The sequence below is a fragment of the Mercenaria mercenaria genome, chromosome 5 (genome assembly GCF_021730395.1).
Source record: "Mercenaria mercenaria strain notata chromosome 5, MADL_Memer_1, whole genome shotgun sequence".
Lineage (NCBI taxonomy): Eukaryota > Metazoa > Mollusca > Bivalvia > Venerida > Veneridae > Mercenaria > Mercenaria mercenaria.
Genome location: NC_069365.1, coordinates 77889499 through 77914644, shown reverse-complemented (window position 1 = coordinate 77914644; position 25146 = coordinate 77889499). Strand labels below are relative to the sequence as shown.

The window sequence follows — 25146 nt, the reverse complement described above, 5'->3', positions numbered from 1 at the left end:
GATTCCAGTTTGCTAAAGTGTTTCTCTTGTCCATGTAAGAGAGCCTGGCATGTTGTGACTGACTATACACTGACAATACAATGACAACACACTGGCAATATGCCAGTGTGTTGTCAGAAAAATATTTCCAGTTGACTGGCTGTGCACTGACAATACAAGGACAACAGACTGGAAAGTCCAAAAAGCCGCTTGTTGTCAGTTGTGTATCCAGTGTGTTGCCAGATTGACATTGCATACCAGTTTGTTGCCAGATTGTTGTCAGTGTTTATTTCCAGATACCTCTATTTAATTTAGCTCCTTCAAATAGTTTTATATGAAAAATCAATGAAATTTTGTTAAAACATCATTACAAAAATCACTGACAACAAACTGTATATAAACTGACAGCAGACTGGAAGTTAAATTTTACAGCTGGTTTTCAGGTCTGGAAATCAGCTGACAAGCACATGGACACATGATGGTTATTAAGTGGCAACACACTGGATCAGTTTATTGTCAGCTCTGGAAATAGACTGGCAAGTAACTGGATTTTAGAGTATTATTGACTGGAAACACACTGGACATAAACTGACCACACACTGACAATAGGGAAGGTTTTTCATAAGGGCTGTTTCAAGGATAATTTTTCAAAATTGAATTTGAAGGTAGGGATTTTGCCTCTCGAGGTGTCATAAACAGGTTTCGCTGTACATTTTTTCCTAGAAGATGTTGCAAGAATTGTCCATCTGTATCTTTTATATGATATTTTGGGTTAACTCTAGCTGGAAAATCTGACAGAGTTATCGACCCTAATTTTCTATTTTAATTATATCTGTGACATTTAACATGTGGTAAAATAGGTGCTTTACACTGTGCAGTGTGGAAAAATGGAAGATGTCAGTGTGCAGTAAGTTTTATCAGGAAGTGTGGTAAATTTGATGTGTGCTTTCAGTAAGTGTGGTAAAATGGAAGTGTTTGGCTATATTTTATCATTGTGGTCAAATTAATGATTGTGTTTCCTCCAGGCAGTGGTTAACTGGAGGTGTGCCTTTGTAATTTATTATTGAGCATGTTCAGCAGGTTTGTGCCTGGAGTTAACTACAATTAATTGCTGAAATTGAATTGTATGGTGGCTAATTTCTGCCATCTCTTGTTTTTGTAATGAAGTTTTAGTAGCTGCCTAAACAATTTTTTTTCCAGTAGAATATTTTATTTGTTCATTTATATAGTTATGTTATTTTGCTTTAAATGTTTCTCATCTTCATATCTTCATGCCAAAAGTTAAACTTTAAAAAAGTGAATGTTTACCCTTAGCCTGCTAAATATCTATAATGAACTTGTCCATCTTTCAGTTTGGACAGTACCATTTACTGTTAAAAGGGTGCATACCAAAAAGATACTGACTGAATAGCGAACAGTGCAGGTCATGATCAGACTGCATGGATGTGCAGGCTGATCATGACCTGCACTGGTCGCAAAGGCAGAATCAGTCGTGTCCAGCATGATAAGGGTTCAGACATGACAAATTAGCACTTGTCAACTTTTGTGTTTTTCTGTGTTAGAGATCAAGACATGAAATGGTGGAAATCAGGCACCATAGATTTGTGCTTTTTTAGTAAGCGTGGTAAAAATTATGAAAGTGTGCCACATCAACACATTATAATCTACAAAGATACTATAATTATGACTTTGCAAAATGAAGATAGTAAAAAAAAAGATATATTGTATAATTATGTATTTAAAGTATATATTGTAATTTCAAACTCATCCAGGAAGAACAGATTTAGTATGGTTTTATGTTTTTTGGCTCACTTACTGAAAAAATGACTTTAATATAAAAAATATTTTAGTGAAATTTGATTTATTGCTGCTCAGATTTTTAAGGTATTAAAAATGTTTTGTTATCAGTTTTTTTATTTAAATGACTCGGAAATATGTTTAACAGTGAAGTAAATTATCTCAAATAATTATCTAAATAATATTTGATATCATGGCACTGATAATTCTTATTTATCGTTTATCAGGCCCGAAATAAGTCATATGGCAAAATCCTCATTTTAAAAAAAATTGTTACAATCAATCTTTTAGACCATACCAAGTATTTCTTAGAGGAAAAATTTCGAATAGGATTAAACAATGAAAAAAAATCTTTCATATTCCTTTGTAAAGGTAATGGTGTGGAGAAATCTTTCTTCTTAACTTGATTATTTTTCTTAACCTTAGTGTTTATTCTTTCTAAAAAAAAAAAGACTTTGACAAAGTTTTAAACCATTTCTAACAGTGACAGTTGATCAAAACAGTTTGAATAGAACTCCATCCTGTTTTGCTCCTATTGATGAGACTGATGTTACAAAACAAGAACAAAAACAAATGTATATCAGTTAGTTAAATTAAAAACAACAAGATTTGATGAGGATTTTTTACATTTAAAGCAAAAATCTAAAGATAAAATATTTAAGTGGAACATTGGGCATTGGATACCTTTAATTATTTCAGGATATCCTTAAAGGGAGATGGTAGTTTTTTTTCCCAATAGAAATAGACAATAAAATCTGTTTTGATATATATTCAACTCTTTGGTTTAAGCAGTATTGTTTGTTAAATATATCTCTAAAAAAATGTATGAAAACTACAAAATATGCTCGAAGTAAATAATGTAGACCATTATCTGATCATAGCCTTAGACCATCTCTTTGTGATGAATATTTAATCATGATTTAAGGGTATTATGTATACCTTCTGTTCCAGTAGAGATAATATATATAGGATTTTGTACCCAATTAATTAATTATTGATTTGTAATAATTAGATTTCCCTGACACATTCCTTTTACCTACTATATACTAGCATATGGTTATAAATAGCATTTTTATTGACTTATTTCCCAGTGTTTCCTTGTATAATACTGAGCAAGTTTGTTTTTACTTTGTGCCATTTTTTCAGGCCAAGACATCTATATTGTGGAGACATGAATATTTTGCTTATCATGTTTTAAAGGAAATATGGTTTTGGAAATCATCTTATTTAATTATTAAGATTTAATTTTGTGGATTTATGCAACCATAAAGTCAATAAAATTAGTCGCCAACAAATATTAGTGATTTCATAATAATTGGACTTTTATTTCATTTTATAATATTATATTTTGCATGACAGAGAAGAATCCATTTACTGTTTTATCAATGTAATCCTTAAGATGAGTTTTCGGTGAATTTCAGCTTCATTTTGCAAGATTAAGGTATAAATTCTATAGTTCTCTTAGGGTGGTACAAGGTCTTTCTGAATTTTAAAGGACTACCTTTAATAGCCAAAAATGTATTTTCCCTGTTTTAAAAAGAAATCAAGCTTTTTTATTTTGAAAATTGTACAGCATTTTTACATGAAGGTGTTGCTTTTTTGCTTTCTAAGATATCCTGAAAGTTTTATGACAATTTAACAACAAATAAAGGCTTGACTTGAATTTGTAAAAGAAAACAATAATAATTATTGGTATCGAAAATGGCTGAAATTTACTATGAAAAATATAATTATACCCCTTCAAATTTGTTTTTCTTTTTTACTGTAAATTCAAAACTGATCAGGATATTTCGCAATCTGACTAAAGTACATCTCCTATTACGCTACGCATAGGATCTGACAACGAGCTATTGATGGCCTTGTTCTGACAACCCTTCCGCTAGCCAATCAAAAGCTAACTTACAACATTCTGCAAGCTTTAAAAAGCCGTGGTTTTTGATATCAGCAATTTTTATGTCGAAAAATGTCAGATAGCCGGTTAGCTCAGTCGGTAGGGCACTTGCGCTGTAAGCGAGAGGTCCCGGGTTCGAGCCCTGGATTAACTGCAAATTTTTCTTAAACTAGAGTGACATTCAAACAAGTTGTCTGATTGGTTCAAACAAAAATAGATTTGCGAAAATAAAAATAGCAATATTGGAAATCCAAAATATACAGAAGACGAATGTGAATGGGTCGTTCTCAGATCTTCGTTTAGAAGATCAAGTACTTTAGTCAGATTGGATATTTCGTAAATTTATGAAGTTCCGTTTTCCACACTCAAGAGTTTTTTAGAATGTTGTATGTAATAGGAATGGTGTTTTATTATATTTAACCTTTAGTCTGCCGGTTGCAAATGATTCTGCCTTTGCAGCAAGTGCAGACCAAAATCAGCCTGCACACCCTTGCAGGCTTATCATAGTCTGCACTGTCCCCTATTCAGTTAGTAAATTTTCAGCAAACACCCCTTCAAATAATAAATTGTATTGCCCAAAGTGAATGTCCATTCTAGAAATTTAGCAGGCTAAAGGTTAATTAAAGACAATATCTGGGATAATACTTGTTAAGGAAAGGATGTCTAAAAGGGTAGGAGATCATGAATTTTCAATACACATCTTTAACCCTTAGCCTGCTGGCAGCAAGTGATTCTGCCTTTGCGACCAGTGCAGACCAAGATCAGCCTGCACATCCGTGCAGTCTGATCATGGTCTGCACTGTTCGCCATTCAGTCAGTATCTTTTTGGTAAACACCCCTTTTAACAGTTAATGGTACTGCCCAAATTGGAAGATGGAGCAGTCTATTATAGAAATTTAGCAGGGTAAGGATTAAATGAATTCCTCAATGCAAAGTTTTTAGTGACACAGTTTGCTTGTTTTACAGAGCTGCATTTATTTCCAAATTATGGCAAAGAAAAATCCACTTTTATAAAATTATAGTCTTCATGAAATTTGGTCTGGACTTTCCTTTATGTGAACACTTTAAAATATAGTCTGTAATACAAGATACAGGTTTAAAATAAAAAAAAAAGCTTTCTGAAGCAAATAGACCTTTATACTTTAGAGATTTAGTGACGAAAAATATTATCGCCATTAACGTGTGCATGAAGAGAAAATTGACCAATTAACGGCTAGTTTTGGCTTTAGAGAATTTGATTGTTTTCACTTGTATTGTGGGATGAAAAAAATAATCTGATATAGCTAATTAACGTAGGTAGCTCGGTTTTCACTTTGAAGACAATATATAGTCTGCATTTTGGTAATTTCGTTAGTTGCTATTGAAAATGGATTTTGTTTCGGGCATGTATAAAGAAAGCGATATAGCTTTCCGTTGCCGTACTTTTATGCATAATTTATAGTTTCCCCTGTAAGTGTCCATTTGTTTGTTCTTTTTCTCATGGTAGGATAATGATTGTGTTCAAATGATATTATAACCGGATAACTAAATGCATAATTTGTTCAGGTACAATTGACAAACAAAGTTTGCGGCCATCGAGGCTACGACATTTGCTTGCTTTCTTTCTATTCAGACAAGAGAGGTTATAATTTACGTTAAAATCTATCTTATCCCATCATCATTCTATAGGACTCACGTGGAGAGCGTGAAAGAGTGACATTTTATTTTTCACAAACTCCGCCATTCGTCGGAATAAAAAGTGTGAATGTTTGTGGTATACTGACAGGGTATTATATTGTTCCGAATTTAAAACGATGTTTTTTCACATCATCGTAAGAAAGCGTCTTATTTAAATGCAATTATCGGGGATATTAGCATTCGTAGTTGTAATTGCAATTCGGAAAAATGGATAATCTGTGTTAAACTAGGTATGAAGTAGTTTTATTTGATGCAGTATATTTTGAAATTATAGATTGAAAGGATTACGATATTTAACTAATAAATCTGAAGGTTTCATTTTTCAATTATCGTTTTGAGTGGCTTTATTTTGAATTTTCATTTTTCTCTAAATTGAAAGAATCAGTGCGTAGATAAAAAAGCACAAAAAGTGACTTTTACTTTGAACAAGGTAAGATTAAAGCAGCAAAGATTTAGGGATTACAATATTTAATTAATAAATCTTTTTTTTACTTTCAGTTATAGTGAATAAGTGATTTTATTTTATTATTTTTAATTTCATCTTTTATAATATTAAAAGAAAGCATAAAATGTGACTTTTACATACTGATATTGTTTGTAGATTTTACCCTTATGAAAAACCTTCCCTATTGTCAGTGTGTGGTCAGTTTATGTCCAGTGTGTTTCCAGTCAATAATACTCTAAAATCCAGTTACTTGCCAGTCTATTTCAGAGCTGACAATAAACTGATCCAGTGTGTTGCCACTTAATAACCATCATGTGTCCATGTGCTTGTCAGCTGATTTCCAGACCTGAAAACCAGCTGTAAAATTTAACTTCCAGTCTGCTGTCAGTTTATATACAGTTTGTTGTCAGTGATTTTTGTAATGATGTTTTAACAAAATTTCATTGATTTTTCATATAAAACTATTTGAAGGAGCTAAATTAAATAGAGGTATCTGGAAATAAACACTGACAACAATCTGGCAACAAACTGGTATGCAATGTCAATCTGGCAACACACTGGATACACAACTGACAACAAGCGGCTTTTTGGACTTTCCAGTCTGTTGTCCTTGTATTGTCAGTGCACAGCCAGTCAACTGGAAATATTTTTCTGACAACACACTGGCATATTGCCAGTGTGTTGTCATTGTATTGTCAGTGTATAGTCAGTCACAACATGCCAGGCTCTCTTACATGGACAAGAGAAACACTTTAGCAAACTGGAATCATTATTTGAAGTTTTAACTAAATTCCTTTATGCAGTACAAAGTTATGAGCACTTATACACGAGTGTTTTTTTGTTTTGGGTTTTTAACGCCGTTTTTCAACAGTATTTCAGTCATGTAACAGCGGGTATACATTAGTGTGGCAGATGGACTAGTTTTGTTTGTTTGTTTTGGGTTTAATGCTGTTTTTCAACAGTATTTCAGTCATGTAACAGGGGGCAGTTAACCTAACCAGTGTTCCTGAATTCTGTACCAGTATAAACCTGTTCTCGTAAGTAACTGCCAACTTCCCCACATGAATCAGAGGTGGATGACTAATGATTTCAGACACAATGTCATTTATCAAATAGTCATGGAGAACATAAGCCCCGTCCTAAGATCGAACACACGACCCCATGATCCGTAGATCGACGCTCTACCTACTGAGCTAAAGATGGACTAGTATCCCAATATATCGCTTACTACTCAGTGTTACTAATTTTTTTTATATTTCCCCCTAGGAAAATTGTCTTTATTACCATTGTATTGTCATAGCATTGTCAGTGTATGGGAATTTTGTTTCCAGTTTAGTGTCAGTATATATTTTTTCTATTTATCCTTATTAATGTTTAATATGAATTTTAATGTGACTTAAAACCTTCATTTTGCTTGTGACTCAATTTTAATACAAATTCAGATTTGCAATATTTCAGTTATCAATAATATAATATTAAAACCAAAGGAAATTTGACAAAATGATTATGGTAAATCTGCAAGTTTAATTTTACAGGGTAGTGAAATACATGACTTTTAAAATTTCTGTATCTGTTTAGCAAAAATACTTGTTGCGGACAGAATCTGTGTTACAATGAAAACAAGTAACTGTATAATGATGAAAAAGTACCTTTACAATGTGCCCATCAGTGCTGGAAAACTATTGAAAACTGAAAAAAGTTTTGGAGGGAAAAATGCAACACTTGGCCATTTTGATAAGGTGTCTTGTAATATTTGTTTTGCTGTGAAAATTGCTAAGATGGGTATATTGCCAGTGTATTGCCATTGTGTAGCCAGTGTATTGTCAGAATCTGCTCTGAGTAAATTTATATCCAATGTACTGTCAGACAGACAGCCAATCCATACAATATTGTCACTTATGTAATTTTTATCTCGATTATTCAAAGAATAGAAGTTATTGGACATGCCCCTGTGTTTTTTTTTTTGTGTTTTTTGTTTGTTTTTTTTTACAAAATTACAAATTGAAACTAATTACACACTTGTTCAATGTCATGACCTGACATGTACTAAGCAGGTCCCATAACTATACTTTTTTCCAAAATTAAGCCCCTTTTTCAACATAGCATTTTTTGCTTAAGTTTTTGTATGCAAGCTGGTATCTCAGTACTCATTCAATTCGATTATAGAAATTATGTTTTTTATTTCCAGTTTCTTGCCATTTTCCTGCCAGATTTCTTCCAGACACTGGAAACAAGCTGACAATATTGTCAGTGTGTTTACATGCTGATTGTTATGAGCCAGTTTATTGTCATATAGTTTGCAGATTATTCCCAGAAACTGGAAATAATATGGAAATAGTGTCCATATTATTTTCAGATAAACTTTTTTTCTTGGAAGTTTGTTCCCATATAGGAGTCAGATTATTTCCAGTTACCTTTTTTTTTTGACAGACTGTTGCCAGATCATTGACAGTTACCTTGCAGCTTAATGCCAGCTTGTTTCCATGTTTCATTTTCGTAAGGGTAGTGTTTAGAATTATTTTTTGTCACAATCATGGGATAGAAGTATTTTTCGAAAATTTCAGGATTTTTTTTTTTTTTTTGTAAATCATTCTAATATTTAACTGACAATGTTAAGTGACTGTTTAAGTTCGGAAGCAAAAAATAGCTGTGCCACTCTTGACCAACTTTATTTTCTAAATGTTTACTAATGAATAGTGTATTTGAAAAATATGAATATTCATTTAGAGTTACTAATTGTTCAAGATAGCTTATGTTTTAGTTACATTAATTTTTAATTATTAGCATTTTATTTAATGTCTAGGACAAAATTAGCTTTCAAGTAAATCATAGACTAGCCACTAGACTGATGATAACTATATTTCTATATTTTTCCCTTTTTTGACAAATTCAACTTCATAGAGACAAAAGCCAGTCTATTTTAGAGATTTTCACACAGGACTGATGTTGAAATTATATGATATTGGACATAGAATATAGACTGGCTCAGTTCACTACATTCAATCATAAAAATGTAAAAAGATATATCATAGTCTAGGAGCTAGTCTAAGTAAATCACTTAGGACTACTGACATACAAAATGACCACATGTATTTGATGTTATGGGGATATTTTCATCAGTAATAATTATTTAATCCTTACCCTGCTAAATTTCTATAATGGACTGGTCCATCATACAATATCTGCAGCATCACTTATATTTCAAAGGGGTGTTCACTGAAAATTTACTGACTGAATAGCGAACAGTGCAGACCATGACCAGCCTGTGCAGATGTTCAGGCTGATCTTGGTTTGCACTGGTTGCAAAGGCAGAATCACTTGCCACCAGCAGGCTAAAGGTTAAAGTGATAACTGTAAAGTTTAAAGGGTGATAATTTTGTTAATCAATTCATTAAAATTTTGATAAAATCACTCAAAAAGCTGTTTTGAATGTACAGTATTGGTGTGTACTTCACATTTCATGCCATTTTTCTGTCAGGCTGTCAGTTATTTTCATAAAACTGTTTCTTTTTCAGCTTATAGCCATCAAGTACTTTTATTATGAGAAAAGAAATACCGTAAGGCCAAAGAGAACTAGATGCGTTTCTTTGTCAGATAAGTCAAAGATTCACTATAATTCTGTACTTATTTGGAATACTTTTTATTAACATTTGGATGATCTCACTTTTTAAAAAGAAATAAAAAATGAAATTAATTTTAATAAAAATGGAAAAAAGGAAATTTCAGTTTTGGAATTTTGATTGTAGGGATCATGGTTTTTGTTTGTTTCCCAATGAAATTACTGGTTCTAAATTTTTTTTTTTTAACTTTACATACTGACAATTCTTAATTAAATGGAAGCAGCATACAAGAGTAATAAAAATCTAAGAGTAGAAAGTACCAAAAAATGTTTTTAAACTTTCGTCATGTTTATTTAAAATTACATTTTTATGTTCTGAACATGTATTTTTCAAAAGCATCTTTTTAACATAAATGTTTCAAAAAATGGATTTAGGGGGCTCAGTAGTGCAGAAAAGCCAAACAAAATGATTAAAGCTGTTTAAAACCATTTTATAAATCAAAACTATTACAAAAGAATGCTTTGAAAATGCAGTGCATGTATGTTTTACTAAAATACTGCAATTTATATTTTTATCTTAAAAGGGTTTTATAATTTAAGAAATATGTAAAATATTACATACATGAATCTACTTGAAAAAGTTGGATAATGTTGTTCGACTTATAATACAAGAAACTTCAAAGTCGCTACTGCACAATACATTCATATGTAATCCAGTTCCTTAAAAACACAAATTTTCATTGTCTTTTTGTTTCTTCTAATCAGGCAGACATATATTAGAGCTCCTTTTAGGATTACAGGAGATTAGCTCCAATTATGACACTTTATCAAGTGTTTGTTTTTCCTAGGTATCTTTCCTTCTGTCTTTTACGATTGTGCAATAATTTACTTATTGCGCAATAATTTTTACAAGGACTTATTTTTCTGTTCTCAGCGATGTACTTATGAGAGCACCAAGCTTGTTATTGCATAAATCTGAGTCATTAAAATCAGTTTCTTTTGGAGTTCATCTTACAGAAAGTCCAATATTTGGATAAGTTCTTACTTACCGTTCAGCTAATCTGTTCCGAAAATTCAGGTGTCAAAAAGCTTTTTTGTGACAAGTCGATACAATAGCCGGAAAACCTGTATCAATTCAAACAAGCGAAAATATTTTCGTTTGATTGTTTGTATGTGCAATTAGCCATTTGTGAATTGGATTCGAGTACTACACACAGCTGGGTTAGTTACATTGACAAATTTACTCAACGGCTTAACACCAAATTATTCAAATAAAGATTTTTGCTGGTTTTCGATACTTTTTGTTGATTTGTGAAGTTCAGAACCAAGTTTGATACACAAGGTATCTTGTAAACAAGTTCGGATTTTTAGTGAGAAATTTCGGGATAGGTATAAATATCCTTGAAGGTGGAAATTTCTTTTGCAAAGTTTGATTGGATAGAGTTTTCATGGTATAAAAAAAAGAGATATATGCAAATTTTACTAATCAGTGCATATTAATATTTGAAAACTATGGAAAGAGGATAAATTATATATGCAGCATTTAGTAAGGTGGACTTAAAACTTGACTTTTTCAATATTAGGACGGAGCAAGGCTGTAGGAATGTAATGTGGGACATTAGATATCAATTAGCGGTAATTTTGAAAAATTATGGATATATTTTCAAGATTTATAAGTAAAGGGAAAGAAGATTTTCTAAAAGATGTGTATGAATTTTCATCGAAGTAAAAATGATATACAGAGTTTGAATAACCAATGCCGATATTGTTTGAAGATGAACACTACTTTTACAGAGTTAGTGATTGATTTTTATGACAAATAAGAACCAAGGATTTTGTACTAATATGATGAGAAATGGTGAAACTCATTGTACACAGCACTACTGATATTTTTTTAAATAAGGAGTAATGTTATGTTTAGTCATAATAAATGTGCACATGAACTTTGCAAAATAGCGAGCGTTAAATTAATTAATTTTGGTAATGTAATTAGCCAGACAGTGGCAGACTTTAATTAAAATAAAGTGAGTTTTTTAAGAAGTTGGTTTCAGACAGGAGTACATTAGTCATTCTAAGAACATTTTTCTTACATAATTACAAGATGCTAATTAACACTGCAATCTTACTAATGCTTGAAAAGTATAATTATGTTAATGGTAACAGACAATTTCTGTCTATAGTCAAAAGATAGTTACGTTATGTAGTAGGTTATAGCATGACATTGTGGATCATGTAAATGTCTTGAATTTCATGAAGGGACCAGTGTGGCTCAGTGTGGTTAAAATCACTTACCATTTGAAACCTTGCTCAGGTGTAGAATTCTTTCACTTAAAGGGAAGACCTCCAGCTGGCGTATGGGAGGTTGGTGGTTCTATGCAAGTGCCCGCCCATACCTGAAATGATAATCTGGGGGATGGGGTCGGTGTCACCTGGTTGACTCCTCCACCATAAAATGCTGGAAAGTCACCGTATGACTTATATTTGGTGTCAGAGTGACCTTAAAAACCCAACAAAAACAAGAACAAATTGAATGTAAATTGTTTCTATCATCATAACCCCTTCTTTGGAAATCACATTTAAACATACTGTAAAATCATTTAATTTCGTGGGCATGAAATTTCGTGGTTTTGATCAAAACGGCACTTTCATGGGGATATGAAATTCATGGATTTCAACTTTTGAACATAAACTGAATGGGAATTTTTCTTGTTCATTGGGATTAAATTTCGTGGATTGACTCGACCACGAAATCCACGAAAATTAGTCCCCCACAAATATTAATGATTTCACAGTAAATTTTTTTAAGGTATTGCTTTTCAGAAGCAATATTTGAATGTAGTGAGACCAGAATGGCAATCAGCAATTTTGTGCGATTAAATATTCTTGTATGCTTTATTGGCATTTACCCACCATACATGTACTATAAGATTCTTTCACTGGTTGTAGGTGCAGATGGGAATATCCGGCCTCGAGGGTAACTGTTTAGGCGGTAACGAGGCTCCTTGCCGAGTTACCGCCTAAACAGTTACCCGAGAGCCGGATATTCCCATCTGCACCTATAACCAGTGACAGAATCTTTTTCTTGCATACCGATTTCAAGGAATAATAGTCAAAATAAAACCAATCGAACGGCTTTCTTTTAGAACTATTTCTTATAGCAGTGTATTTAAACAAAGCGCGGGAAACCATCGTCTGTAAACAGGAAAGACGTAATGACGTTTCAAAACAAATAACAATGTTAAGTTCCGGTTTTGTTTTATCAGTTGCAGCGTAACGTTATGAATTTTTGATAAAATAACGTGATTTGAATCGAGAAATATACTATCAGGAACCAATAGGAACTGTCGAGGTATTGAATTTTTATTCCGTTTTTTAAATAAAATATAAATTACTACTTAAATCTTTTACATATATGTAGTTCGTAATACGTCATTTACAGCACGAGAGTCATCTTACACCCCGGGGTGTAAGATGGATTTTTCCAGCACCGGTAAACATACCGGAAATCCCCGTCTGGCATGCAAGAAATGATTTTCTTTCCTAAGCTGAGGAACGATGAAACTGCTTAAGGAGAAAATGTAATTGTAGTGCATTGTCCATTGTGATTAAAGGTCCAGTACCTTAACCTATGCATATGCTAGCACAAGTGGTTAATTTCTGCTACAAATCAGGGTTAAAGTGATTTTTAGTGTACTAATGTGACAAAATGTTTCTTTTCAGGCGACAGAAAAAAGATAGAAAACTGAAATGAGAACAGTGTACTTGGACTTACCTGTTATTGCCAGGCGTATGCATTCATAGGATTAAAAATGGCAATTTTGATGATTTGGACTGTATCGTGGATCCTGATTGGTCAAGTATTTACCCAAGATGCAACAGTGTTTTACAAGATCAGGGAAGAACTTGATGTAGACAGTTACATTGGCAGTATTGGCCTTGACAGTAACCTTTTCACTAATACATCAACTGATACATATAATGATTTAGAATATAGAATTTCAAGTGAAATGAGTAAGGGTGCAACTTATTTTAAAATCGACACAAATGGTCTTTTGTTTATTGACAAAATAATTGACAGAGAAAAGTTTGACGATTGCGATTTAGAGTGTTTCCTGGAGTTCAATGTTGTTGTATATGAGTTGTCTGAACCAACCACTCTCATACAAGTTCAAATCGAAATCGAAGATTTAAATGACAATGCACCAGAATTTTTGCCAATAAAAAGTCCAGTTCGAGTGTTGGAGTCCTTGGATGTTGGATCAGTAATAGTAACAGGAGCGGCCATTGACTTAGATCAAGGAAAAGATAACTATGTTAAAACTTACGTTTTATTACCAGATACTGATATATTTAATCTGACGGTAACTGACAACATGGATTTTGAAATTCGACTTACAAAACCTTTAGACAGAGAAATGGAGCCATTTTATCAAGTTGTGGTCTTGGCAAAAGATGGTGGAGACAAACCACTAACAGGAACGGTTACGTTAGATATTGAAGTCACTGACGATAATGACAATGCTCCAATATTTTCTGAACAACTTTACAATATATCTGTGCAAGAAAATACAGCAGCTAACACGGTGATTCTTGAATTATCTGCAGTTGACAAAGATGAAAACGATTTTGGAAAAGTTTCATACAAATTCAGCAATCGCGTTTCAAAGAAAATATCCGAGTTGTTTCAAGTAAATGCTACAAGTGGGAAAATATCTACCATTGGAACAATAGATTTTGAAACGGACGAAGAGTTTAATTTCCAAGTTGTGGCATATGATCACGGAATTAATTCAAAATCATCAACAGCAAGTGTCATTATCAAAGTAATTGACATCAATGATAATTCACCGACTATAAACTTAAATTTGCCACCAGGTGGCGATGTGTTATCTGAATACGCGGAAATCGGAACGTTTGTGGCGCATGTAGAAATTATGGACCAAGATTCTGGAAAGAACGGGAAAGTATTTTGCAATGTGCTTGACAACTTTTTCAGACTTGAAACAATGCATATTGCCAACAATTACAAAATCATTTTGAATAAGACATTAGATCATGACACTAAAGCATATCATAACGTTACGATTCTTTGTCAGGATCTTGGCAATTTGCCAAGACAAACTTTTTCAAGTTTTATCATTCATGTTGAGGATATGAATGACAATGCCCCACTTTTTACTGCATCAGTCTATGCTGTATCGGTTGTTGAAAATAACAATAAAGATGCTTCGATCGTCAGAATTTCGGCAACGGATAAAGACAGTGGATTAAATGGACAGATTTATTATTCGTTACATGCTGAATCTCAAGGACTGTTTGTAGTGAACTCTTTTACAGGTCTTATTACTGCAAATGTGAGTCTTGACCGAGAAACACATGGAGAAGAAAGTATTTTTCGAGTTTTTGCAATAGATAAAGGTAAACCTGCTCAGACGTCAACCGGAACTGTCGTTGTAAACATTCTTGATTTAAATGACAATGATCCGATCTTCAGAAATGACCCATTTAAAATGAATATTCTTGAAAGTCAAAACATAGGTTCAGCTGTTGGGAATGTTTCTGCAAGAGATCCCGATGCAGGTTTAAATGGAACGTTCTATTTGAAATTTCCAGAAGACCAGAATGTTCTTGAATTCTTCGATTTTCATGAGTCTGGAATGATTACAACAAAAAAGATCCTTGATCGGGAATCAATCGCTTTTCATGAATTTTATGTTCATGCAATTGATATGGGTGGAAGAACAAGTTCCGCTTTGGTAATTGTATATGTGACAGATGATAATGATAATGTGCCAGAAATTATCTACCCGAATGAATATGATAACACCATCAGCATCCCTTTCTCCTTGCAGGAAAATTCTGAAGTTATTCAAATAGTTGCTAGAGATTATGACAGCGATGAAAATGCTAAACTTTATTATTTCATTGACGAGAACAATGCAAGTTACACTTTTAATATAGATAGTCAATCTGGGAAAATGTTTCTGAACAAGACTTTGCATGAAAAGGATATTGGACATACGTTAAGATTTAATATACGTGTAAAAGATGGCGGAAATCCGTCTTTGGAGTCTTCAGTAGAATTTTTTATCAAAATCAAAGAGGGACCAAATAATGAAACATTAAATGCTGGAATGAGCTTGAATTTGTGGATTGTAGTTGGGATTGTAATATTTACCGCTATCGTTTCTGTACTAATGATCATCGTTATTGTTAAAATCTGCTTGTGCAACCGACTTAAGGCAACATCTGGAAGTACGTCAGACATAATCATGGAATCAAAAGAAGTTGACCCGAGATTGATAGATTCGTCATCGTCTGCTTCAACATCCTCTAAAGATTCCAACGGCAATGAGAAAATCAAAGATGACAGTCTACAAATCCAAGATGGCTACCAGAAGGGTTACTTCAATAGTCTAGATGAGACTGGTTACCTTTCAAACTCTAGTTTGGCTTCTGTTGATAATCAGCTATATATAGAACAAGTTAAACAGGTGAGATAACTTATTGATGTACAGTTTAACCCTTAGCCTGCTAAATTTCTAAAATGGACTGGTCCATCATTCAAATTGGGCAATACCATTTATTATTCGAAGGGAAGTTTACTGAAAATTTCACTGACTGAATAGCGAACAGTGCAGACCATGATCAGACTGCATGGATGTGCAGGCTGATCTTGGTCTGCACTGGTCGCAAAGGCAGAATCACTTGCCGCCAGCAGGCTAAGGGTTAACATTTTAACCTTTATTCTGCTAAATTTCTAAAATGGACTGCTTCATCATTCAGTTTGGACAGTACCATTCATTATTTGAAGGGATGTTCAATGAAAATTTACTGACTGAATAGCGAACAGTGCAGACCAAGATCAGTTTTCATGGACGTGCAGGCTGATCTTGGTCTGCACTGGTCGCAAAAGTAGAATCACTTGCTGACAGCAGGATGAAGGTTAATGTTATATGTATTGTTATTTGATACAATACCAGTGACATCATTTCATTTTACTGTGTTAAATTGTGGTTTGTCACATACAGCTAATTTTTTTGTGGATTTCAAATTTAAAATGAAAAAAAGAAGAAACTGGGGTTTTATATGGTCATTTTGGATTAAACTTTGCAGAATGACACAACACAGATTACACTCACAGATTACAGCCACTCATGAATAATAATGATCCGCAGTACTTCAATTGTACATTTTTTAGTGGGCATTCCAGTCCTTTGGCTAGGACTATGAGGAAAAAACACCCATCTTGTTACATCAGGGCAACAAGTACTGAAACTTTCAAATTGTTGCATATGATTATTGAATTATTCCAAAATTATAAACAGTAAGCCTCATTTAATATCAAAGTAATCAACATCAGTGGTAATTTGCTAACAATAAAGTAGAATCTGCCCAGCCTGATGGGTTGTCTTATATGCAGAAATTGGAATGAAGAGATCATTGGTCAGGATTCTTGAAAGAAGAGAACACTAGTCTACTATAGTGTTTTGCTAAAATCTCTGTCTGGAGACTTGTCTGAATGTGTGTTTGTATTTCTTGATTGCAAATACATTTCCAAATTAAGACTGGAAAAAAATTTAAGACAGATACAATCGCATGACAAAAGAAAATTGCATGGAAAGGCTCCAACAACATGGCTACTAAATCACGGTTTTGTTTGATCAATGGAAGGTTAGAATAAACCAACATAGTGCATTATTTTGTGACCAGCAGTTTCTCTAATTGCAATAGGCTTTGAAAGCGAACAGCATGGATCCTGACCAGACTGCGTGAATGCGCAGGCTGGTCTGGATCCATGCTGGTAGCAAACGCACTATGTTGGTTTTCTTATGGTGCGGCTCATATCAATTTAGCACTTTCCGTGCGTTTAAACAAATTAGTAAATGAAAAAGTAAACGTTATGTGTAAACCATTTTCTTCAACTCTGTATAATAGCATCAAAAAGATATTTTAGGTGTACCTATAATTTTAAATCAATTAAAACTAAATGATTTCTTTTTAATTACAAAGAAAACATTTTGAAAACAGCGTAGAAGTGGCAAAATTTGTTTCATAATAAGGCCTTGAAAGTTACCGCTGTATGTTTACTGATAGGGCAGATCATTGTAAACTTGATCCGATAAATATATTTTGTGCCATACGACGTCGCATGACAGACGACTATAATCGTTCGAATACAAAAAGAACCGAAATTAGTTTTAATTACTTCTAATTAGGAAAATTGGAATAATTCATCCATTGTCAAAACAAGGCTTATTGCGTACAATTTAAATTGAGTAAACTTTTCAAAGGTTGCTTTTCAAGTACGACTGAAAGGGTGAACAGGAAACAAATAAAAGATAGCTCTCCATTATCGAAAGGTGTCAAAACATATCCTGTAAACAGGTAAATTAGCGGCTCAACAATATGACTGTCACAAAGCAATTGTTATAAGCTATGGTTTAAAATCATAATTCAATATGGGGGTCTAGTTTTTCTTTTAATTTTTTTTTTTACTTAATTATGATAATTTTGCAGTTAGTAATAATAAATTGTCAGTCATCTACTAATTACAGTTAGGAGAAGAGTCACAAATCTTTGTTATAATTTATGAAGACTAGTTCAAACGCTCCAGGCCCCTTCTATGACTAATCCTTAAAATATATAATCTCTTTTTAAAAAGGTACTTTTACTGGTCCTATTTAGAAAAGAAAAATTTTTAACCGTGAAAAAAGATGTCATCACAGAGTTACCCATGTCCCTGTTCAAAATGACTCAGTCAAGAAATATTCCAGCTCCATAATTCTGCATTTTTTATATTTAATCTCAGCATGGACCAAGTTCTTATTCTTTAGCCTGCTGGTGGCAAGTAACTTTGTCTTTGCAACAAGTGCAGACCAAGATCAGAGACGGGCAGGCTGATCTTGGCTTGCACTGGTCGCTATTTTAAATCAATTAAAACTAAATGATTTCTTTTTAATTACAAAGAAAACATTTTGAAAACATCTGACATCATGGAACAATACAGTGACTTAACAAACCTACTGAAACAAACAAATCCTTCAGCTAAAGTGGTTATTTCATCCATACTGCAAAAGAAAACAGACAAATTATCAATTAAAACAATAAGAAATTCAAACCAGCAATTGAAGCAGTTCTGTGAAGATCATGAGTACATATTTGTTGACCACACTAATACCTTTATGAATGGTCAATCTGTTAATCTAAGTCTGTATTCTAATGAAGTTCATCTCAATGATAAAGGAGCTTCAGTTTTAGCAAAAAATATAAAAGCAGCCATTCGAAAAGTGCTTAATATCCATGCCAGCCAGAGAAAAACACCACAAAATGGAAATTTTCCGAAGGTCAGCCTGCATCGCAAACCAATGTGGCAACCACGCCAGCAACCCTTCAAAGGCCCACAAAGGTTGAACTACCATCAGTTCCAGAATACAGCAGTGATGTGGAGACATCTTCCATGGATGTTCATGAATCCACCCCCACCATATTAAATGAAAATTCAAACACAAAACCAAAGGAAACTGAAGCACAACACAATCTACAAAATAAATCAACTGATCAATCTTACATTGAAGAAGCCTGGTTTGAAAAACATGGAATAAAAATCATGCATTTAAATATACACTTTTTTTCTCCAAAATTTGATGAAGTTAGAAATTTACTTAGTGAACATTTTTACATGAAGTAAAGACAGTAAACCTAAGGTCACTTGACCCAAAACTGAACTTGCACTTGCCAAAACCAAGCACAGAATTTTATAGGAAAAGTCTTGACTATTCTGGTCCTAAAATATGGAATGAATTACCTGTTGAAGTTCGAAATGCAGATACCTTATATTCTTTCAAACAAAAATATCTAGCATACTGGAAAGTGTCACAGGTGTAAACATTGTCTATACTTTTAGATTACATCTTCACTTTCTTCCTATATACTGTATATATAATGTCATTAATTTGTTAACAATGTAATGATCTTTGTAGTGTACCATGACTTTTTTCATATTGCTATTTATATATATATATATATATATATATATATATATATATATATATATATATATATATATATATATATATTTATTTATTTTTATTTTTTTTTTTTTTTGTTGTAAAAATGTATATATTATGAAGAGGCTCGTTTGGAAGATCGGGTTTTACCTGAATTCGTTGCCTCTTAAAATAAAGTCTTTATTATTATTATTATTATTATTATTATTATTATTATTATTATTATTATTCAGTCAGTTATTTTTAAGTGAACACTCCTTCTAGTAATAAATGGTACTGCCTAAATTGAATGATAGACCAGTCCATTTCAGAAATATTGCAAGGTAATGGTTGAATGTAACTTTTCTGTATCATATAAGTAAGCAAATACTGCAAAATCCTTATTATTCATTAGGGACTAATTTTTGTGGATTTTGTAATTGAGTCAATCCCTAAAAGTAATGGGACCCTTTGAACATCAGTTAAGCTCCTATTCATTTTATGTTAAAAGGTTGAAAGCCATGAATTTATATCCACACAAAATAGCTGTTTTTGTCCAAACCGAGAAATTTCAAGCCCATGAACTTAAATAATTTCACAATACCCTTTACCTTCTTCTTATTTTGTCAGTAAATGAAATTAGTACTTGGAGAATGCAATACACTTCTTAAATGACAATGGTTGACCTGAAGAGGTTATTAACATGACTCTTTATTTGCATGAGGGTATAGCACGAGTGCCAATATAGGCTAAGGAGTGCTAATAACTCACTTAAAGTACATCATGCCCGTGAAATGAGTTGTTTATTATTTACCTAAGCACAGAAATAAGTACTTGACTGTTTGAATCAGTTAACCGAATAAAAAGATGGACATTAATGAATTTTTTACTCCAACAACACTGGGTAAAATGGCATCAAAAATGATGTAACACACCCGTGGTGGTCCGGGTAACTGATTGTAGTGCCCACTTCCAGTAATATTGGCCAGAGTTACAGGATTCTGGCCTGTGCATTTATATTACTGTTAATCATAAGGTATATAAAAAAATGAAAATATCATGACAGTAATCAACCCTTTCTTAGAAAATGGTCTTCCTTATTTAAATTTGACAAGTTATAAGATTTTTATTTTGTATTTCAAATTTCAGTTTGGTTATGAGCTTGAAAAGAAGGTAGATGAGACAAATAGTGACAATTCTGGTGAGATAGGAACCAGGGACAGTGGTCAGGGAGGTAGTGATGTCGATATCAATAGTCTTACAGAGTTACCTGTCCTTGATATCGCAGGTAAGCAGGATTTATTTCCAGTCTGGCGAGGTAGGAAATAGGAACTGTGGTCAAGGTGGTAGTGATGTTGATATTACTATTCTTGCCTACCTAGTGGGGAAAGTATACATTTATCCGAGCACACGCCGGGGATAGATATTCCTGTCTTTCCCTAGGGAAAAACCTTGTCTAAAATAGCGTGCACCAAGGTGACGTCACACAGTACTGGTACCATTGTGACGTCATAAACTTTATAAATAATGTCAAGAAATACCCAAACCTATTAGTCTCCACGTTCTGTTTTGAACATGATAGGCAAGAAAAATGATCTAACATGTCTGCCTGTGTAAGACAGCTGTTTTCCCTGCTCTCGGGACAGCATGGATAAAAAACCTCGCTAACGCTCGGTTTTCCATTCCACACTGTCCCTCGGGTAGGGAAAACCCCGTCTTACACAGGCAGGCATGTAAGATCCTTATAGTCTCATACAGTTACCAGTCCATGTTATCCAAGATGTGCAAGAGAGTTTTCTGCCTTTGGTATGAAAACTGATTCTGTTGAGGTAACAAGTTAAACTTGTTGTGAAGTCTTTTAAAGTTACTTGTCCTTGATATCACAGGTAAGTGTTTTCTCCCTTTGGTATATAGAATCACCAGTAGTGATAATTCTGTTAAAGTTGGAAGTTAAGATGGTTTGGTGGATGAAGTTTCATAGTTACCTGTTGTTGATATCAAAGGTAAGCAAAGAGTTGTTTTTTCTTGGTCAGAATTAGTGTGAACTTGTGATGATGATATCAGCAGTCTAGCAGAGTTATCTATTCTTGATATCCAAGGTAAGTAAAGAGTTGTTTCCCTTCTACAAAAGAATAAAACGGCATGAGTTCTGGTGAGACATGTACCTGAGACAATGAAAAATGTTACTGCTTAATAAACATACATTTAGAAGAAAAGTTTTTCCTGTTTTTAATCAAAACTCAGTTTAAGAATCATCTTTTCTTTCAATTTCAGGGAGTTCCACAGACAGTTATCTGCCTCCAAAATACACAGATCTTCATAGCAACTACACGGATGGAAGTGTTTCTAAAAATAACATTTACAATGACCAGTTACCTCCTTTCTCACATCAGACCTATTTTGATAATTTCAATAGTAGCAGTAATAATTCAGATAGTTCATTTTTGCCACAAACTACTGCAAGTTTTAGCAGTAACCCTACAAAAACTGCAGAGAGGAGAGAAATCTCAAAGTTACGAAAGAGTCAAAAGCGAGTCATGTTTAGTGACGACCTTGAGAACTCCCATTCTAGTGAAAGGTCAAGTACTTTATCCAATCAGTCAGCATCTGATATTAGTCATATTAGTGATTCAAGACTAAAACCACGTAAATTTCATCGAATGTTAAGTGAAGATATCACAAGTTCGCCAAGTCAACTTAATCGAGCAAATGACTGGTTGCGACGTTCTGCAGATAGTTTTTCGAGACGACCAAACAATGACAAAATATACAATCAGTTGCCTAGCAACCAGATTAAGTTCGGATCGGGAAGGGACTTCAGAAACAGACCAATGGGGAGCAATTTCAAAACATATCTCGACAAAGTGATGGAAAAATCAAAATCAAGTAGTTCAAGTGATGGTTACCTTTCAAAATCCTCAGAAAGTGACAATGTATTTTCTGTTGATACTTTAGCGTCTGAGTCAACTTACAGAGATAGTGACAGTATAACGACTTCAGGGACATATGATTTGATAAATGAAGAAAATACTTTAAGTCTTGCCAGTCCTTCATACTCAAATAACACCTATGCAAGGGACATTGAAATATAAATAGAGTGATCTGAAATGATAGTCACTGGTTATATCTAGGTCAGGGTGAAAGTCAGGGAATTTTTTATTGATACTTTGAATATACTTTGAATATTCAAGTTTGTTTTACTTCGATGGTTATATTATGGTATACATTTTGAGGACGATGACGCAGCAAGTATATAGTTTAAGGTCATGGACCCGTAATGACAATCGGCAAATAACGTATTCTCCGTACGCAATTTCGGCATTCTTCATTTCATTACGGAATGCCATATTTGCGTTCAGCTACATTTACAATGATGGTACGTAATCATATGGAAATTGCCGAGTGAAATTATGGGTCAGCTGCCTAAATTTTCAGGTCAACAATGTCTAACTGACCTCTATATGGGTGTTTTCATTTGTGACAACAACAACTCACTTGGTATAATTGTCATGACTGACTTACCCAATTATAGATTTGGTCCAGTATTTCACCTCGATTGTTTAAAAAGATAGAATATATACATGATAGTGCGTCTAGTTTGTAAAATTAGTGTGAAAAATACTCCAAAATAATAAAGTGCATGTAAAATTTTATTCTAAGCTCTGATTTTTTAAATAAAAAAAACAATTTACAACTGCTCTTCATTCTGTGAAGGTAATAAAGTATCTATCTGATATACCTTTTTATACTTTTATGATTTTTGTCAAGTTACAAAGCAAAAACTTGCATAATAACACTTTCTTGAATGGTGACATTGTACATAAATCAATTTCAGCTAAATGTTTAATTTTTTTTTGTGGTGAATAAAACCATTTCATTCAATTTAATAAAAAAAACATGGGATCATTCTGATACGAGTGCTCCCATTTTGGAAATGATATACTTTGTACTAAATGCCATTGAAATTTTAAGTTTTTGCGTAATGCTGCCAACATTTTGTATCTGATTTTATACACAAATTACCTAGTATTCACATAATTATAAAAATCCTACAGGTATTTAAAAAGAATAATCATTTGTGTTTCATTATTGATTAATTGCATTAAAGGAATATGATTGTTAAACAATATGGAACTATTTTTCTGTAATTCTTATCATGTCTAACTCTCCATATAACAGCCAAGTTACATATTTTTAAGCCTTAACCTGCTAATTTCTAAAACAGACTGGTCCATCATTCAATTTGGGCAGACCATTTATTATTTGAAGGGGTGTTCACTGAAAATTTACCGACTGAATAGGGAACAGTGCAGACCATGATCTTGGTCTGCACTGGTCACAAAGGCAGAATCACCCGCTCCCAGCAGGCTAAAGGTTAAAGGTTTGAGTATATTTAGGGAAATTGTTCCTGCTGAAGACTAAGAAATGTGGTTAATTTGACACAAAACAATACTTCTGTTTATCATTTAATCTATATTGATCATTTCCATTGGTCTAAACACAGTCAAAAATTTATATTGACTGAAGGATGGAGCTAAAAACACATTTATTTCCATCAGTGATGTCATAATGTTGTGACATCATAAAAAGTTTAATTTTATACAAATTATAATCATAAAACTAGAAAAAACAAACAATTACTGCAAAATTTTGCAACTCTTTCCATGATTGGGTGTATTCGTCAGCCTGATAATATTAATTATAAGTTTTTTTTAGTTTCAATATCTAGATGAAATTTATGATTAAGCTGCACAGAAGTTACAAAAATTGTAACTTTATCCAAGTTGTAGATATGTTAAGATCTCTCACTGTTGGTATAATTGTTAGATATTGTAAATATTCCACATATTTATTCTGGAAAGGGTTTAGATCTCTTTTTTTCTGGAAAGAAATTGATTTTATAGAATATACATACACATTTATATAAATGCACATCTATATGAAGATATGAGTGGAATTTATAATACATGTACATTTTGTTTTATTTCATTTATATGTCTTATGTAGTGATCAAATATTTGTGCTCAATATCTTGTCAAAGAGTTATGTTTTTATAAAATCATTTTAGATTCTCAGAACAAGAATTTAATGCTCATATTTTTAATAAATCCATTTTATGCCAATTTTTGTATGTTATAAATTATCTCCCTTCTTGCACAGTTTAGTACTGTAGGAATTAATCCCCTTTAGTTTTATACAAGGGAAGGTAATCTTACTATACTATTTGAGCAGATTTATAGTATTTACTTCCCTTTGGACCATAAATGTTAACAGACCATTGTAAACATAGCATCATTTTTTATGCGTACTTCTGTTTTTGAAAAAAAGCTCTAAAATTTTACATCTTTAATTTGGCAGATATAATGAAAAAGATAATTAATTTCAGCTTGCTGAAGATAATAAATTATACAATGGGTGGATATTAAATCATAGAATGGATGGATGGAATTAATTTATGAAAGTACTTTGAAATATCTGTATGCCAGCAGAAAAATGCATTTTAAATTCTATGTTCTTACTGCCTAAATGGATAAAACAGTTCTTTTCAATTCATTAGACTTAATTAAAGAACCAATCATATTTTTAAAGATGATGACTCTGGATTTGTGTTTATCCTTGCACTTGTGCATACTAGTTTCTGAATTTGAATTTCACACTTGAGAAGTTGATAAATGTGAACCTTGGTTACCAGTATGGGCGAGACAATGCTAAAAAATAAATTTTTTGTGACTGGTCTCCATAATTCTAAATAACCTTGGATACTGCAGTGTTCAAGTACAGTAAAAAAAAACAGACTGAGCTAATCAAA

The 25146-nt window shown here is 32.9% G+C and overlaps 1 protein-coding gene across 1 annotated transcript; it reads left to right on the top strand.

Annotated features, from left to right (window-relative positions):
• The first annotated feature begins 5030 nt into the window (after nucleotides 1–5030).
• LOC123557695 (protocadherin beta-14-like) lies at nucleotides 5031–24460 on the top strand. The gene is made up of 4 exons (XM_045349326.2): nucleotides 5031–5116; nucleotides 13069–15842; nucleotides 20487–20625; nucleotides 21612–24460. The coding sequence occupies exons 2-4, from the start codon at nucleotides 13158–13160 to the stop codon at nucleotides 22427–22429; spliced, it is 3642 nt and encodes a 1213-aa protein (XP_045205261.2). The 5' UTR covers nucleotides 5031–5116; nucleotides 13069–13157; the 3' UTR covers nucleotides 22430–24460.
• The last annotated feature ends 686 nt before the right edge of the window (nucleotides 24461–25146 follow it).

Excerpts from the sequence above, each read along its gene's own strand:
- LOC123557695 (XM_045349326.2), top strand. The coding sequence starts at position 13,158 with ATGGCAATTTTGATGATTTGGACTGTATCGTGGATCCTGATTGGTCAA. Across the intron at positions 15,843-20,486 it reads ATATAGAACAAGTTAAACAG|TTTGGTTATGAGCTTGAAAA; the intron begins GTGAGATAACTT and ends TTCAAATTTCAG. Across the intron at positions 20,626-21,611 it reads ACCTGTCCTTGATATCGCAG|GGAGTTCCACAGACAGTTAT; the intron begins GTAAGCAGGATT and ends TTTCAATTTCAG.